This window comes from Colias philodice, chromosome 8 (assembly GCF_061535455.1).
Source record: "Colias philodice isolate Cphi_HAF_F1 chromosome 8, ilColPhil1 Martin Lab GWU primary, whole genome shotgun sequence".
Classification (NCBI taxonomy): Eukaryota; Metazoa; Arthropoda; class Insecta; order Lepidoptera; family Pieridae; genus Colias; species Colias philodice.
This window is the reverse complement of record NC_143093.1, coordinates 10,487,278-10,500,352: the sequence shown is the minus strand read 5'-3', so window position 1 is coordinate 10,500,352 and position 13,075 is coordinate 10,487,278. Positions and strand designations below refer to the sequence as shown.

General features: G+C 32.4%; 2 protein-coding genes and 1 long non-coding RNA gene across 3 annotated transcripts in view; 1 reads left to right on the top strand and 2 right to left on the bottom strand.

The window, feature by feature from the left end:
• Positions 1-2,171, bottom strand: part of LOC149486797 (monocarboxylate transporter 9-like) — a 27,628-nt gene extending 25,457 nt beyond the window's left edge. Inside the window, exon 1 of the mRNA XM_089698472.1 lies at positions 2,024-2,171. The gene's annotated coding sequence lies outside the window, so the exon portion shown is untranslated. The remainder of the gene's footprint in view (positions 1-2,023) is intronic.
• LOC149486796 (uncharacterized) lies at positions 2,142-5,973 on the top strand. Its single transcript, XR_016315995.1, has 2 exons — positions 2,142-2,269; positions 5,340-5,973. It is a non-coding gene; the product is annotated as an uncharacterized LOC149486796 (long non-coding RNA).
• LOC149486795 (monocarboxylate transporter 14-like) lies at positions 4,226-13,075 on the bottom strand. Its single transcript, XM_089698475.1, has 6 exons — positions 13,006-13,075; positions 9,421-10,905; positions 8,858-9,328; positions 7,434-7,655; positions 5,352-5,637; positions 4,226-4,876 (listed from the first exon to the last, which is right to left on the bottom strand). The coding sequence occupies exons 2-6, from the start codon at positions 10,633-10,635 to the stop codon at positions 4,725-4,727; spliced, it is 2,346 nt and encodes a 781-aa protein (XP_089554601.1). The 5' UTR covers positions 10,636-10,905; positions 13,006-13,075; the 3' UTR covers positions 4,226-4,724.

Genomic DNA, 13,075 nt, shown 5'->3' with positions numbered 1-13,075 from the left:
ATACGCTTTTGTTACCTGCGTAAACCGCTACACGGTACCGGATTTTGTATTCATAAAAACGCTTTGTTTACTTAGACGTTAGGGTTGCCATCCAATTGAAAAAATCAGGACAATATTTAACTGAATTTATGACTAATTAATTCTTTATAATTAACCGTAAGAGTCCTTTCGCTATATTGCCATTATAAATAATAAATATATTTTATTGAGAAGAAGGAATTTGTTATATTATTTTTTGAAGTGAAACTTTATGTAGTATCGTTGAATCTTGCCAAAGAAATTTCACTTCTGACACGTGTGCTCGGCACACACGCTCTTTTTTTAATTATAATATAAACAATGAACGGTCATGGACAGAAAAACGAATGAACGCATGACTTAAAAATGTAATATTAAAAATGTAAATGTAATATTTTTTTCCGAAGTTATTGACCTATCTGGTAAATAACACGATCGTTAATTAAAACTTTAGAAGTAATAAAAAAACGTATTATCAGAGTTGGGATAACATAAATGATATTCACTTTTTTAAATATTTACACAAAAATAACACATTCATACAATGTTAAATGTACAAATTCGCACTTACTAAGAAAACGGGTTGCACTCCGGGAGTGCCGGCAGAAGTGAAAACTTGATTATTAACGTTCAGCATGTTTGATATTTTGGAATGGTATCCGGTCTTACTCATGGAATATAAGGGCTAAAAAAAACAATTGGTAAAATGTATGTTAGGTACCAAAATAACATGTGTTTTGTGGGTACCTTATGAAAAAAAAAGTTCAAACTTGTCAGAACAGTACGAACAAAACAGGGACTAAAATCACAGACAATACCTAGACGATACGCGTGTAATATATTATGCAAAAGCAATAAATCTTATCAATACTGGCAAACACAATAAAGAGCGACTATTTTACATAATACACACCGTTGAAGCAGTCAACACCGGTAATAAATAACTATATTTTTGCTGCTCGATTGTGATCTTTTTTTGTAACGAGATAAAGGTCATTGTTGCTTCAAGGTCCACAACCGATTCATGGTCACTGGGGACCTTGTAAATAACCGTATTTTTATGCGACTGTAGCGATTCCTCTAAGAATAACATTAAAAAATTACTGTCATGTCTACATAATCAGGGACTTAAAATATGAGATACGCGGTCGTCTTTTTTTAACTTCAATGTGAATGGTTTTTGTTGCGTTTAGAATGCTGTATTTTCCTTTAACCGAATTGTGATGTTCGCATAATTAAGGTAACTAATAGCAAAATTATCGTCACCCTTGTATTTTTCTTAAAAATTACTTATAGCGATAAATGTCATACAAATTAATTTTTTACAAAAAACAAACGTTTGGTCATCCTACGAGGCTCCCATAACTTAATAACAGGCTTCTTGGAAGCAACGATAACTCGGATTTCTTCTAGACAATTACTTATACTAACAATAATAAACGTGAGTAAAATGAACGTGGTCAAGGGAACATTATACTTATACAAAGTTTAAAAAATATAAGAGTCATTTACAAATTTAAGAAAGATAGTGAAAGTCTTAAAAATGCATACTTATAACTTAAAAGATAAAGGACTAAGTAAAAACTCATATGAAACATTGTGAGACAACAATTAATTTAAATAAGACATTGGAATAATAGGTAAATAGATTTCTTTCATATCAGCATTTATTTTTATTAAGTGTGATAAAACCAGTTTGAATAGCTATTTAATTGCTTTTTACGTGAACTCTACCAAGAGGAACTACTTTTGAAACGGTTATTGGATAATCATTATACACTTGTTGCATAGTTATAGTTCATCAATCAAAAGTTACTTCATCCCATCTTTTAAAGTACAAAAATAACACAAAATGCATCAAAATATACCTTATTTATATGCCAAAATCTTTGCTATTCTAGGGATAACCAAATCGCTCTATGTAGAGCCACATATCCTCCTAACACTAAACCTACGTTTAACACAATAACTTTTATAAAGTACGAAATAACACAAAGGAACATACCTGTATGTATTGAATTCTCGCGAAAAACTCGGCGCAAATTCACGAATACCACAAGACGTGCGTTTGCGAAACCAACATCAGCGAACTAGCTTGTTAGGAGGCGTGACAAGGAACGTCGCGCCTCGTAGTGTATGTTCCCATTTTTTTTGTATCCACAATACGTCCGTTACACAGAAATTCCTCGCGACAAATGTCGTTTTTAATTATCAAACGATAACATTATTTACTCAAGATAGCTGGGTTGTTGTATTTGTTTTTGTAATCCTCATCTCATCAGGGAATCAGCGGAATTTTACTATTCAACCGTGAAGGTCACGTGCGATGCAATTTTTTATAGTTTTTTGCAATTTTTTATAATCTAAATTGAAATAAAATAGTTTTAAATAAATAATTGTTTTAAAACAATTTTCACGATAAATTCTGAAGGGCGCTATCATTTATTGACATTACAATAATCATTTTAAATAAAAAAATGTAATGTTTATTTGCATAAAGGTTGAGGTTAGTCATAATAATTGTCGATTGGATAAACTCTATGACCTCCGTATATTTTTTATGCATCTAACATGTATACCAGATAGGTAAGTACCTTATAATTATTATCGCGGCGCTAAAATTTTATTATAATTTTGTATCGCCCGTTAAGCTTTAATTAACATGTTGCTTTAGTTAGGTAGTTATGTGGGATTTATTTCACTTTTACAGCATTAAGAAATTAAAATTCCAAATGAAATTTCAAAGTGGATGAAAGTTAAGATTGTTGAACATGTTTTTGGTTTTATTATTACTTGTGAAATGTTATAAGATATATTATAGAGCACTAACATGCAATAAACAAATAAATTAATTAAAATATAATATAAACATAATAGGCAATTACATAATAGCTACAATAGCTATATAAATGAAAACGGGTTATACGAACTATCTCTATGTAAAGTTTCATCTAGATCTGATCACCTGTTTTTGCATAAAACATTGCATTCCAAGTTCCAACAAAAACTTTTGCGTTTACGGTAGTAGTAGGTACTAGGTACTACTGTTAGAATTTCCTCTAATAATCAATGCGTAATGAACACGTTTTTATTTCAAACACCCCTTTTAGAAGCGTAGAGAGGGTTAAAATAAAACTCCGTATTAGAATTATTCAATATCGTAATTTATTATTTTTCTTACATAATAAGTAATAACATGTCATAAAGCGATAACAATAGTAATTTGTTTATTTAATAATACTATAATTTGACTAGAAATGCATTAAGTACCTATAATTCTAATAATTAATAGGTAATAATAATTGTGCGTAATAAATTGTAATAAATTTAATAAAATACGTTTTATTAATTTGTTCTTTTTGTGAACATTTTAGAATAAATTTACGAAAAATGAGAGGCGAAAATATTCACAATAGTTTATTTTGGTGTTTTATTGAGAGGCTGTATTGAATTTTATAACTATAAACCTGTACTTTTATATACTAATATTTCTAGAAGGAATAAATCTTTAGTACCAATATTATATTATCTTAAGAATATCATTGAGGTTAATTATGTTTAAAAATTTAATTATTTATTCCAAATAAGTAAGTACATGAAAAGTATATAATTCACATACAGTTGAACCTCGATAACTTAAACCTCGGTAACATAAAAACCTCTGTAACTTCAAAAAATAATGTGTTCCCTTAACCTCACAAAACCTCTTTAACTTAAAATACGCAACCTCTATAACTTAAATAAATAATCTCTGTATTGGCCCTCAGTAACTTCAAGAAATGTTTCCACAACCTCTATAACATAAAATTGTTTGTCAATGATTCATTTTGAAAGAGTGTCAAAACAAAAGGTTTCGGTATTTATTGCTTGCACGTGTTTACTATGTATTGTTAACGTAAACAATACATTACCTATTGTTTGCTTTATCGAAATTCTTCAAAGCTTTGCGGCGGTTAGCTTTATGACAACGTCTTACTTGCATCATAAGTTTTTGATTGTTGTCCTAGAAACATCACTTTACTTACTGTGTGATAAAACTGGCTTAAAATGAGTCCAAAAAGAAAACTAACAACCCTCACCTACGCTTATAAATTAAAAGCTATAGAAGCAGTGAAAAATGGATAGACCCTTGATAACTTAAAACCTCTATAACTTAAAATATTTTGTGTTTCCCTTGGACTTTAACTTATCGAGGTTCTACTGTATTATATTTTGTGTTTCCACAGCGGAAGGTCATAATATCAAATTTAAAACTTATCAAAAATTTATAGTTACATTAAAATAATGAATCGTTTGTTTTATTCAAATTACCTCTAATTTGGTCTTTTGTTAAAAATTTAACACAAAAACTGTTATAGTAGAATTTTTTCACTATATTTTAAGCCGAATTACTATTTCAATTTCTATCAAATTGATTTTTCTAATCAAAGATAAAAGTGCATTCGTGATTGGAGTAATTGCGAATGTAGGGTACTTACATAGTTTCGAAAATTTATCTCTGATATCTTTTGAGGGAATAATTTGATTATAAATGTGTCGAGCCGTTTCAAAGGAGATTAGATACAAACACTGATGTATCAAAAGAGTATGCTCGCTCAGGAGTCGGGCATTTACCCGACTCGTACTGTCATTCTTTAAAGTATCTATAACTTATAGATTGGAATAAGCCCCTATTCGCAATTACCCCAACACCACTTAACAAAAAATTAAATAATTTCGCTATTCTGCTCCGTTTCCCGTCTCTGCTGGTAAGACCTGATCGGTTGTATGAAGGCTGTAAGTACTCCGGCCATGACAATCCAACCTCCACCGAGGTAAAAGGATAACTCCCAGGATAATGTTAGGTCGTATATGAGTCCTGGGAACGATAGAATTCTGTTAGATCTAAATGTCATTCTTTTATACCTAGATACTAGATAGTCTATGCATATCGTAAAACAAGTTAGTTAGAAAAAGTACCTTCATGATAATCTATTTTTTACGAATCATAATAATTTTTTCTAGCCTCTGCCCTTGGCGCTTCTAAATTCATACACTTAATACTGTAGCTTATGATTTGTAGTGATTATGTTGTAGTATCTAGAAATATATCGGATGAAACTACATAAAATAGTTCTACATTCAGTAGTTTTTGAGTTCAATGAGAGACTGACAAACAGACATATTGCTGTTGTTGTTATAAAAACTTCCAAATAGTTTCAATTTTATAATTTCACTATTACCTATTTAGTCATTATTTACACCCCTAGATTTTACACCCCCAAATGTCATTATCAAATACACAATAGATCATTAAAACACAAAATTACTATTTATTACAGAAAACAACTCACCAGATAGCGGTGGGCCAATCAAATGGCCAATCCCCTCCGCCAACAGCACCAATCCGTACGCCGAAGTGAAGTCATCCAACGATACCAACTTGACCAACAAACTTGGCACAAAAGTGAAAGACGCGGCGAACATCAAGCCAAACGTTCCACAAACGAAGGCCAATAGCCAATAGTTGGTGACCACTAAGGGAATAGCGGCTACTGAAGCGCCACAGAATAAAAGGCAAGCGGCGTATAGATTGCCGATGGAAACACTGGGGAAATCCCCTATCCAGCCTAGGCCTACCTGTGGGAGGAAAACGAGAATTAATTTTTAGTATACTTACTACGTAATAAAATGCAGTTTATTTTACAAGGTAAAGCAGAAGTGTGTTTACGAGAATTGTAAAAAATAGCTTCGATATGATTTGACGACTTCGCATTATACAATATAGGTACCTATTTCAATTCAGAATAGTGTAGTTCAGTTGACGATAATTTTTAATTAATTATTGTCAATATAAATAATCGAAATTAACTTATTTATCTAGAACAGCAGTAATTTATTTGAAGTAATAATAATAATTGCTAATTTGCATAGCTATCTAACCATAGAATAAAGTGCCCATTTAACCTTACAGCATTAAAAATTAAATGAACAGTAACCGAAACAAAAAACGAAATATCAATCTAGATACTTCAAATTTCGAAGCTACCGTTGATAAAATCCGAATATATCCAAAACCTTCGGTTATATTTAGTCTGTGGTAAGTGCAAGAATTTGGCACAGATGCGTAAATATCAGGTGACATTTGCTTTCTGGATTTTCTATTTTTGTCACAGATTTTTGTCGTAATTTATTGAACGTTAATTATATCTAAGTTCAAATTGTGTTCCAATATTTTCAAGTTGCTCTATTTAGTGAAATGATTTATTTTCTTGGGTATTAGGTATAGGTACTTCGTTTCATAAATACAATATTCATTAAAAATAACATGACTTAACTATCTACCTAATGGTGTAAGATAGTATAAACCTGCCGTGTAAAATAGTCATACACTTTTTGATTCATTGAAAGAATACAGCCCCCACATGCAAAGCAATATTATTTCCAGTGTGAAAAAATGACAGCGCTATAATAGGTCGTCTAGCGCTATCGCTTTCTCACCCAAAAATAATATTGTCTTCTTACATAATGGTTACCCCTAGGCAAAATGAAATATTATATTGATGCGTATTATATTATTCAGCTTTTTATTGTGTCCCTAAAAATATACGGTCTACTGTCCTATCCTAACCTAGCTTTGGTACAAGACTTTTTAATGTCAAGATAAAGTACATAGGTATGTATTTATACAAGGGTCGTGCATTTACCAATCAAGTACGAGATACGAATAAGCGAGATAAAAGTAGTTTCTAATACTTATTCAGAATCGTAAATCGTAATGTAAAATAATGTGTAATACTGTTCTAGATGGTCCAGCGAACTTTCTATAAAAAAATGTGGAATATCCCAAGAATGCAGAGGTATTTTTAATTGCAAAAAAATAGCTTTCCTGGACTTTTCTCGGTTAGAAAGAGAACGAAGATCGCGATACCGTATCTGTCTTATAGGCTCTCTTGAAAACGAGAGCGTTGGCCCAACAAATTATCACTTGCGCAAGAGTGGTAAGAGATAGCAGCTTATCGACGTTTCTTTCAGAAAATAGAGGTACGGATAATGTACTTGTACCTTCTCTCTCTGTCTAACGTTTGAAATTTATAGGCTAAGTTTCAAGTTCTAGGATATAGGTAATTGGGACTTGATACTGTAATGTCTATTATGCAAGGAACACAATGCCGGATTGACCATTTTTTTAATCTTGTACCTACTATTTCAATTCAACCAAGGCGGAGCTGATGTTTTAAATAAAATAAGTGACTAATAAAATATTTTAAACGATTTATTTATTATTTATACAACTAAGTATATTTTTAAGAATTTCATGCCTGTGTCCTATGTAAAATGTTCGAAACTTATTAATCCCGACGTTTCAAATAAATCGCATTTAAAATCCCTAAAACTCGAGCATGCAACACTCACAATCAAATCACAATGCTCACCATTCCAATAGTATTGGTGATACCAATTAAACTCAACATTACGGCTCCATCATCATCATTATACCCATTGTTCACCATGTGCTCAGCGAGGTAGAAATACGGCACAATAAACCATACAAATATTATTATTGTTCCAACACAAAGTATTATGAATGTGACCTCTTTGAATAGTTCCACGTTAAACATATCCTGTAGGACTGTGACGCAATCGTCGTACCAATTCTGTAGACAATAAGGCATATATTGTTATCATAATAATAAACCATAAGACTCACAATCGCATGCCAAATGCTATAAAGAACTAGACTCACAATCGCCTGTCAAAAGGTCGTCGAAAAATATGAGTGATATTGTATAACACATTCATTGAAATTAGAACCTTATTTCTGGGTAGTAATGTTCAAAGTGTATTGTGTAGTGTATTGCTCATAAGAAAACGGCGCGTAGAGTTTTGCTCGGGACAATTTTAAAGCGTGATTGTGAGTAGTTGTTTATTATTAAGGTTAGATGAAAACACTTGTAAACAAAGATAGTATAAAAAAATAATAGCAACATTTCTAAGAATTTATAATGTTATTCTAAGTAAATACGTATAATTTACTTTTGCATTGCACTATCACCTAATAAAGATTGCAGCATGAAACGATTAGATATCGGATTAACTATAATATATAGTCTATACTTTATTGAACATACTTTCACCAGTATAATTTAGAAAGCTTATTGTTCCTTAGTGACTTATGGATACTAATTTTTTGGCAGAGACAACGCGAACCTTGTCATTATAAGCTAGCTATTAACGGCGTGGACTACACAATAAAAATTATATAGTAATAAAATACATGGTGCATTAATTGCCAGTGACAATTTATGTTCTTCTATTTACTTGGTCAAGTAACATCTAAAATCTAAATCAATTATGTGGATTTCACCTGATGCGTGATAAAGATACAGACAGACAAAATAAAGGTTTTACAACCTTGTCTTACAAGCGAAGTAATAGAGCGAGTTTTATATACTGCGTTACGAAAACGCAAGAGTAGGTCAAGTTAAAAATTAACCACTGTCATCATTGTAGCAAAAATAGAATGTTTTTAAAAATAATAATTAATTTATACTCTAGCTCTGTCTCTGCGCCTTCTTTCGTCCAATTGGCAATTACGTTTTTAACGTTATGCGCGACAGATTTTCTATTTATTTATTTTAAAATAATTTATCTATACTAATATTATAAAGCTGAAGAGTTTGTTTGTTTGTTTGAACGCGCTAATCTCAGAAACTACAGGTCCGATTTGATTAGATAGCCCATTTATCGAGGAAGGCTATAGGCTATATATCATCACGCTAAGATCAACAGAAGCGGAGCCACGTGAGTGAAACCGCGTGTAATATGTCGTAAAATAAATTGAATAAATTGAACTCACCTCTTCCTCTTCATTAACCGTCATCATGGAATTTTTAAATATATCAGGGCAAGAGGATGCCTTCAGTTTATAACGCTTTATATTCAAAATCGCGTTCCTGTGGCTTATAGAATTTAATGGCATCTTCAAATCGCGTAAATAATGATGATTAACAGATAATTGCTTTTTAAACCAATCACGTCTATTGTCTTTGCTGTCTTGTTTCAAGAGCGGTTTCAGTTCTTTTGACCCGGACATTGATCTTCTTATTACTTTTTGATCGTCGTTTGATTTCCCTTCGCTTTTCGTACCTTCGGCAATTGCATTGTTATCTTTTACGTCATCTTTATTTTTAACTATCGGCTGAGTAACCACATTAGGTTGTAGAGTTTTCCTTAACGCTAAATCTCGATCGAACAAGTTACTTGCAAATGACACGTACTTCATGCTATCATCACACTCTTTACTTGTGTTCGTAAAGCCGCTGTTCATCTGAAATTATATAAAGTTTTATTGTTATTAACAATTCATTATCAGGCACTGTTATAGATCAATTTTATGTATAAAATATAAGTACAACATACCTCCACAACATTACTCATATTCGATGGCATATCTATAAGAGATCTGGTTTTCCTCTCATCATTCTTCTTTTTCATTAACACCATAATTTCACGACGTCTTATAGTAGCTACTTCATCTTTTATCACTTTCTCCGCCGAAACACCCTTTGATATAAGACGCTTCATATTCTTACCACGCGAAAACTCATCATTATAAGAAACAGAATTGGCAATTGAGGCGGAACTGGAATATTTAGATTTCAGATCATCTCTAACAGATTTCTCTTCGTCCCTTTCAGATTTCTCTTTCTCCTGCTCCAAGATCCACCAGTCGGGATCTCTCATAACGCACCCACACACGCACAAATTAAGCAAAGTACCAGCCAATAAAAGGATCGTTCCTCTCCAACCGTATTCTTCTATAAAATATTGTGTCATCGGAGCGTAAATAAATGTTCCAACTCCAGTACCACAAGCTCCTAAACCGACAGCGAGATTCCTTTTCTTTTCAAACCAATAAGCGATGGAAACAACCGCAGTGACGTATACGAGACCGAGGCCCAACCCAGCGATCACGCCAAACGTCAACATCATCAATTCTATTGAATTTGAAACCGACGCTAATACAAAACCAAGCGTGGAAATCAAACCACCCAATATCGTCATACTTCGACAGCCATATCTATCCACCAGAGCGCTCATTACTGGTCCCGACAAAAGAGGTACAGCAATGAACAGACTGCCAATCCATGCTGTAGTCGCTTTGCTAGCTTTAAATTCTTCAAGAAATTCCATATACAGCAATCCAAACGAGAAACTAATACCATCAGCGATCACTGAGATGACAAATGAAGAAAATACAACCACCCATCCCCATCCACCATCTGGTATCTTTGCTTTAGGAACTTCGACTATCTTAATAAGCTTTTGTTTTTCTTTCACATCATTACCCTTTCCATGATTTTCTTTTGTTTCGTTGTCTGTATCGATATTCACTTTTGTGCACTTTCCATCGAGATTTTCCTTACTATTAACGGCAAGTAGGTCTTTATTACTAACTTCGACTTCTGGACTAGAGAAGGATGTGGAACCAATACTTGTAGTATCATCATCGCCTTTAACTATACCCGATGTCGAATCGGTTAGCAAAGATTCACGTACTGCATCTTGTGGTTTTAATTTATCTTTTGGCGCGCGATTTCTCAATACTACAGATGACTTTTCGTCTAACTCCATATCTTACTATGTTACAAATAATACTGGCAGTGGGGACTGATTCAAATAATAGATTAACGTCTTAATCTTGGATCTCTGGCTGAATATCTACTAGACTGTCTAGCCACGCTGTTTAGTTTTAAGGTATTCGGCTTGTTTTCAACAGGTACCATGAAGATCTTTATCAAAGGGCTGAAGTAGGCAGTTTTAAAGTGACCCATGCAAGGTCGTCACTGTTTTAAAAAGTTAAAAATTGTAGTGCGAAGTCTTTGAAACCACAAAGCTCTGCTCCTGAAAAGATAAATATCACAATTATAATAGACAATAGACACGTTTCTATAGTAATTTAAGTAATTTTGTACGGTAATATTGATATTAAAATATAGCCATATTAAAAGTTAACTACATCCGATATTAAATTACAAGGATCAACGAAATAAATGACAATGATATCTAAGTGCAGTTACCAGCTGACTCTTCATATTTTTAATCTATATTACAAAGTCGAATTTTTATGAAACTTATCATTGATAAGTCTTCTAAATAGAAAATAAATGAACCCAAGAAGCTTATAAAAAATATTACAAAACACAGATACTGCGCGTCTACCAAATGTTAAAAATAGTTTATATGGCCATGAACTGCACTTTTATAGGGCGCTTTTTCACTATTTCTAATGGTCTGTCTAGCCTTGACTTTATTTTATCGCCGTAAGATCGTGGTTCTTCATTAACAAAATTGCCTACAACATTCTTTAGGGGAACCAATTAATCTGATATTTAAATATTGCAAACATTCTAAAAATATCTATTTTTTATAGTTTACTGAAGCAAATGTGGTATGAGTAATATTCTATAAGGTAAGTGCAAGGAAACGATAAACTATAATTATTCAAATTTTGTATTAGGTATAAGGTCTCGGTAGGTAGGTATTAGGTATTATTACTTTTTTATGATTTGTCTATAAGTATGCAATGTTTAATCTTATAATATGCTCATTAGACCAGAAATATATGTACATATAATAGTTATTATTGATTGATTTTATGTATAATTTCATATTTTTTAATATTGGTAGTGCCATCGCGATCGTGTGTACGTCTGATATCTTTTGCCACCCCAGTTGCCTGGTAGTGACTGTTTTTAGCAATAAGACGGAATTTATGGCCCTATTCTCTATAATCCATAAGCCTTTATCTGTATGTTGTATTGTTTTCTCCTGCTTCTATGTATTGAACTACAAAGACTAAATAAATATATCAGAACAGGTAGAGGTCATAACAATAGAGCCAAACATAAATTTCTTCGCGGTTATTCCCACCGGCTAGTTAATATTTAAACAGGGGGTGTTATTTATAGTGCTTTTAGCTCTTCCCTCTTTTGTTTTACTCTCAATATAGACAACTAAGATTATCTATAGAAATGACTAGCTAAAGCCCGAGTCTGTTACCTACAGCTACAGGTCTAAAAAGCACGCGAGAAAAATGTGTATTTTCTACTAACATACTAGGTATATCTCCGTACAAAATTTAATAGAGATACAATCAGCGATTTTTACGTAACATAGTAACCCATCTATAAAACTTTCATGCTTATAATATTCGTAGTAGGTAGCTACTTCTTGTGTATAATCATTTAACCATCGGCGAGCTGGCCAACAATCAACAACAAATATTTACTGATTGAACTTCGTAATTGTTAGCTGGTATAATATGAATAAGGCTTTAGGCGTAACTTTTAGCTATACCCTTTATACATATATAATAAAAACTCTACAATAATTAAATTGGTTCTAACTTCTACTAGTTATTGAAAAATTGGGAAATAAATACCTATTCTAGGCATATAGTTTTAAAAATATCTAGCTTTATTTTTTCGATAGTTGGTAGATAACTCAGAAGTAAATCACGTTTTTCGCTCTATCGTTCGATGGGATTTGGGAATATTGAGCCAGGTCATGCTCCAGGGATAGACTGTCTGGCGTCTGCTCAAGGAAATACACCAAGTAGGTATTATGTTCATAATAATATTATGTGTACGTTATAAAATTATGAACTATGATAAAAATATGCATGGGGTTTATAAATATCGGTCACCGTTTCTTAATGATAACCACGTGACCTATTAAAAAGAGAGCCTATATAATATACGTTTTCTAACTAAAATATAACACGTGCACATCGAAAAATACCATGAAGTGATTTCATAATAATACAAACGTGGAAAAATCACACAGTCATATAGCCATAATAACACTACTGTACCACTATAACACCATAATACCACGTGGCAACACGAAATTGTATATAAGAAAAGTACCACGATTAATACATATATAATATAGAGCTGTATAATTTAAATTTATGATAATAAATGAATTCGGCACACTTACCGGTTCGACGACTTTCTGTTCCGTTACACGGGACCATCCGGTTTGAACGCACGTTATCGTATGAAATTGG

What these genes read in the sequence shown, in the direction of transcription:
- LOC149486795 (XM_089698475.1), bottom strand. Translation starts at nt 10,635, where the DNA reads ATGGAGTTAGACGAAAAGTCATCTGTAGTATTGAGAAATCGCGCGCCA. An exon ending in CGGTTAATGAAGAGGAAGAG is followed by an intron (nt 7,656 to 8,857) that starts GTGAGTTCAATT and finishes TATTGTCTACAG; the next exon opens with AATTGGTACGACGATTGCGT. An exon ending in GATTGGCCCACCGCTATCTG is followed by an intron (nt 4,877 to 5,351) that starts GTGAGTTGTTTT and finishes TATCGTTCCCAG; the next exon opens with GACTCATATACGACCTAACA.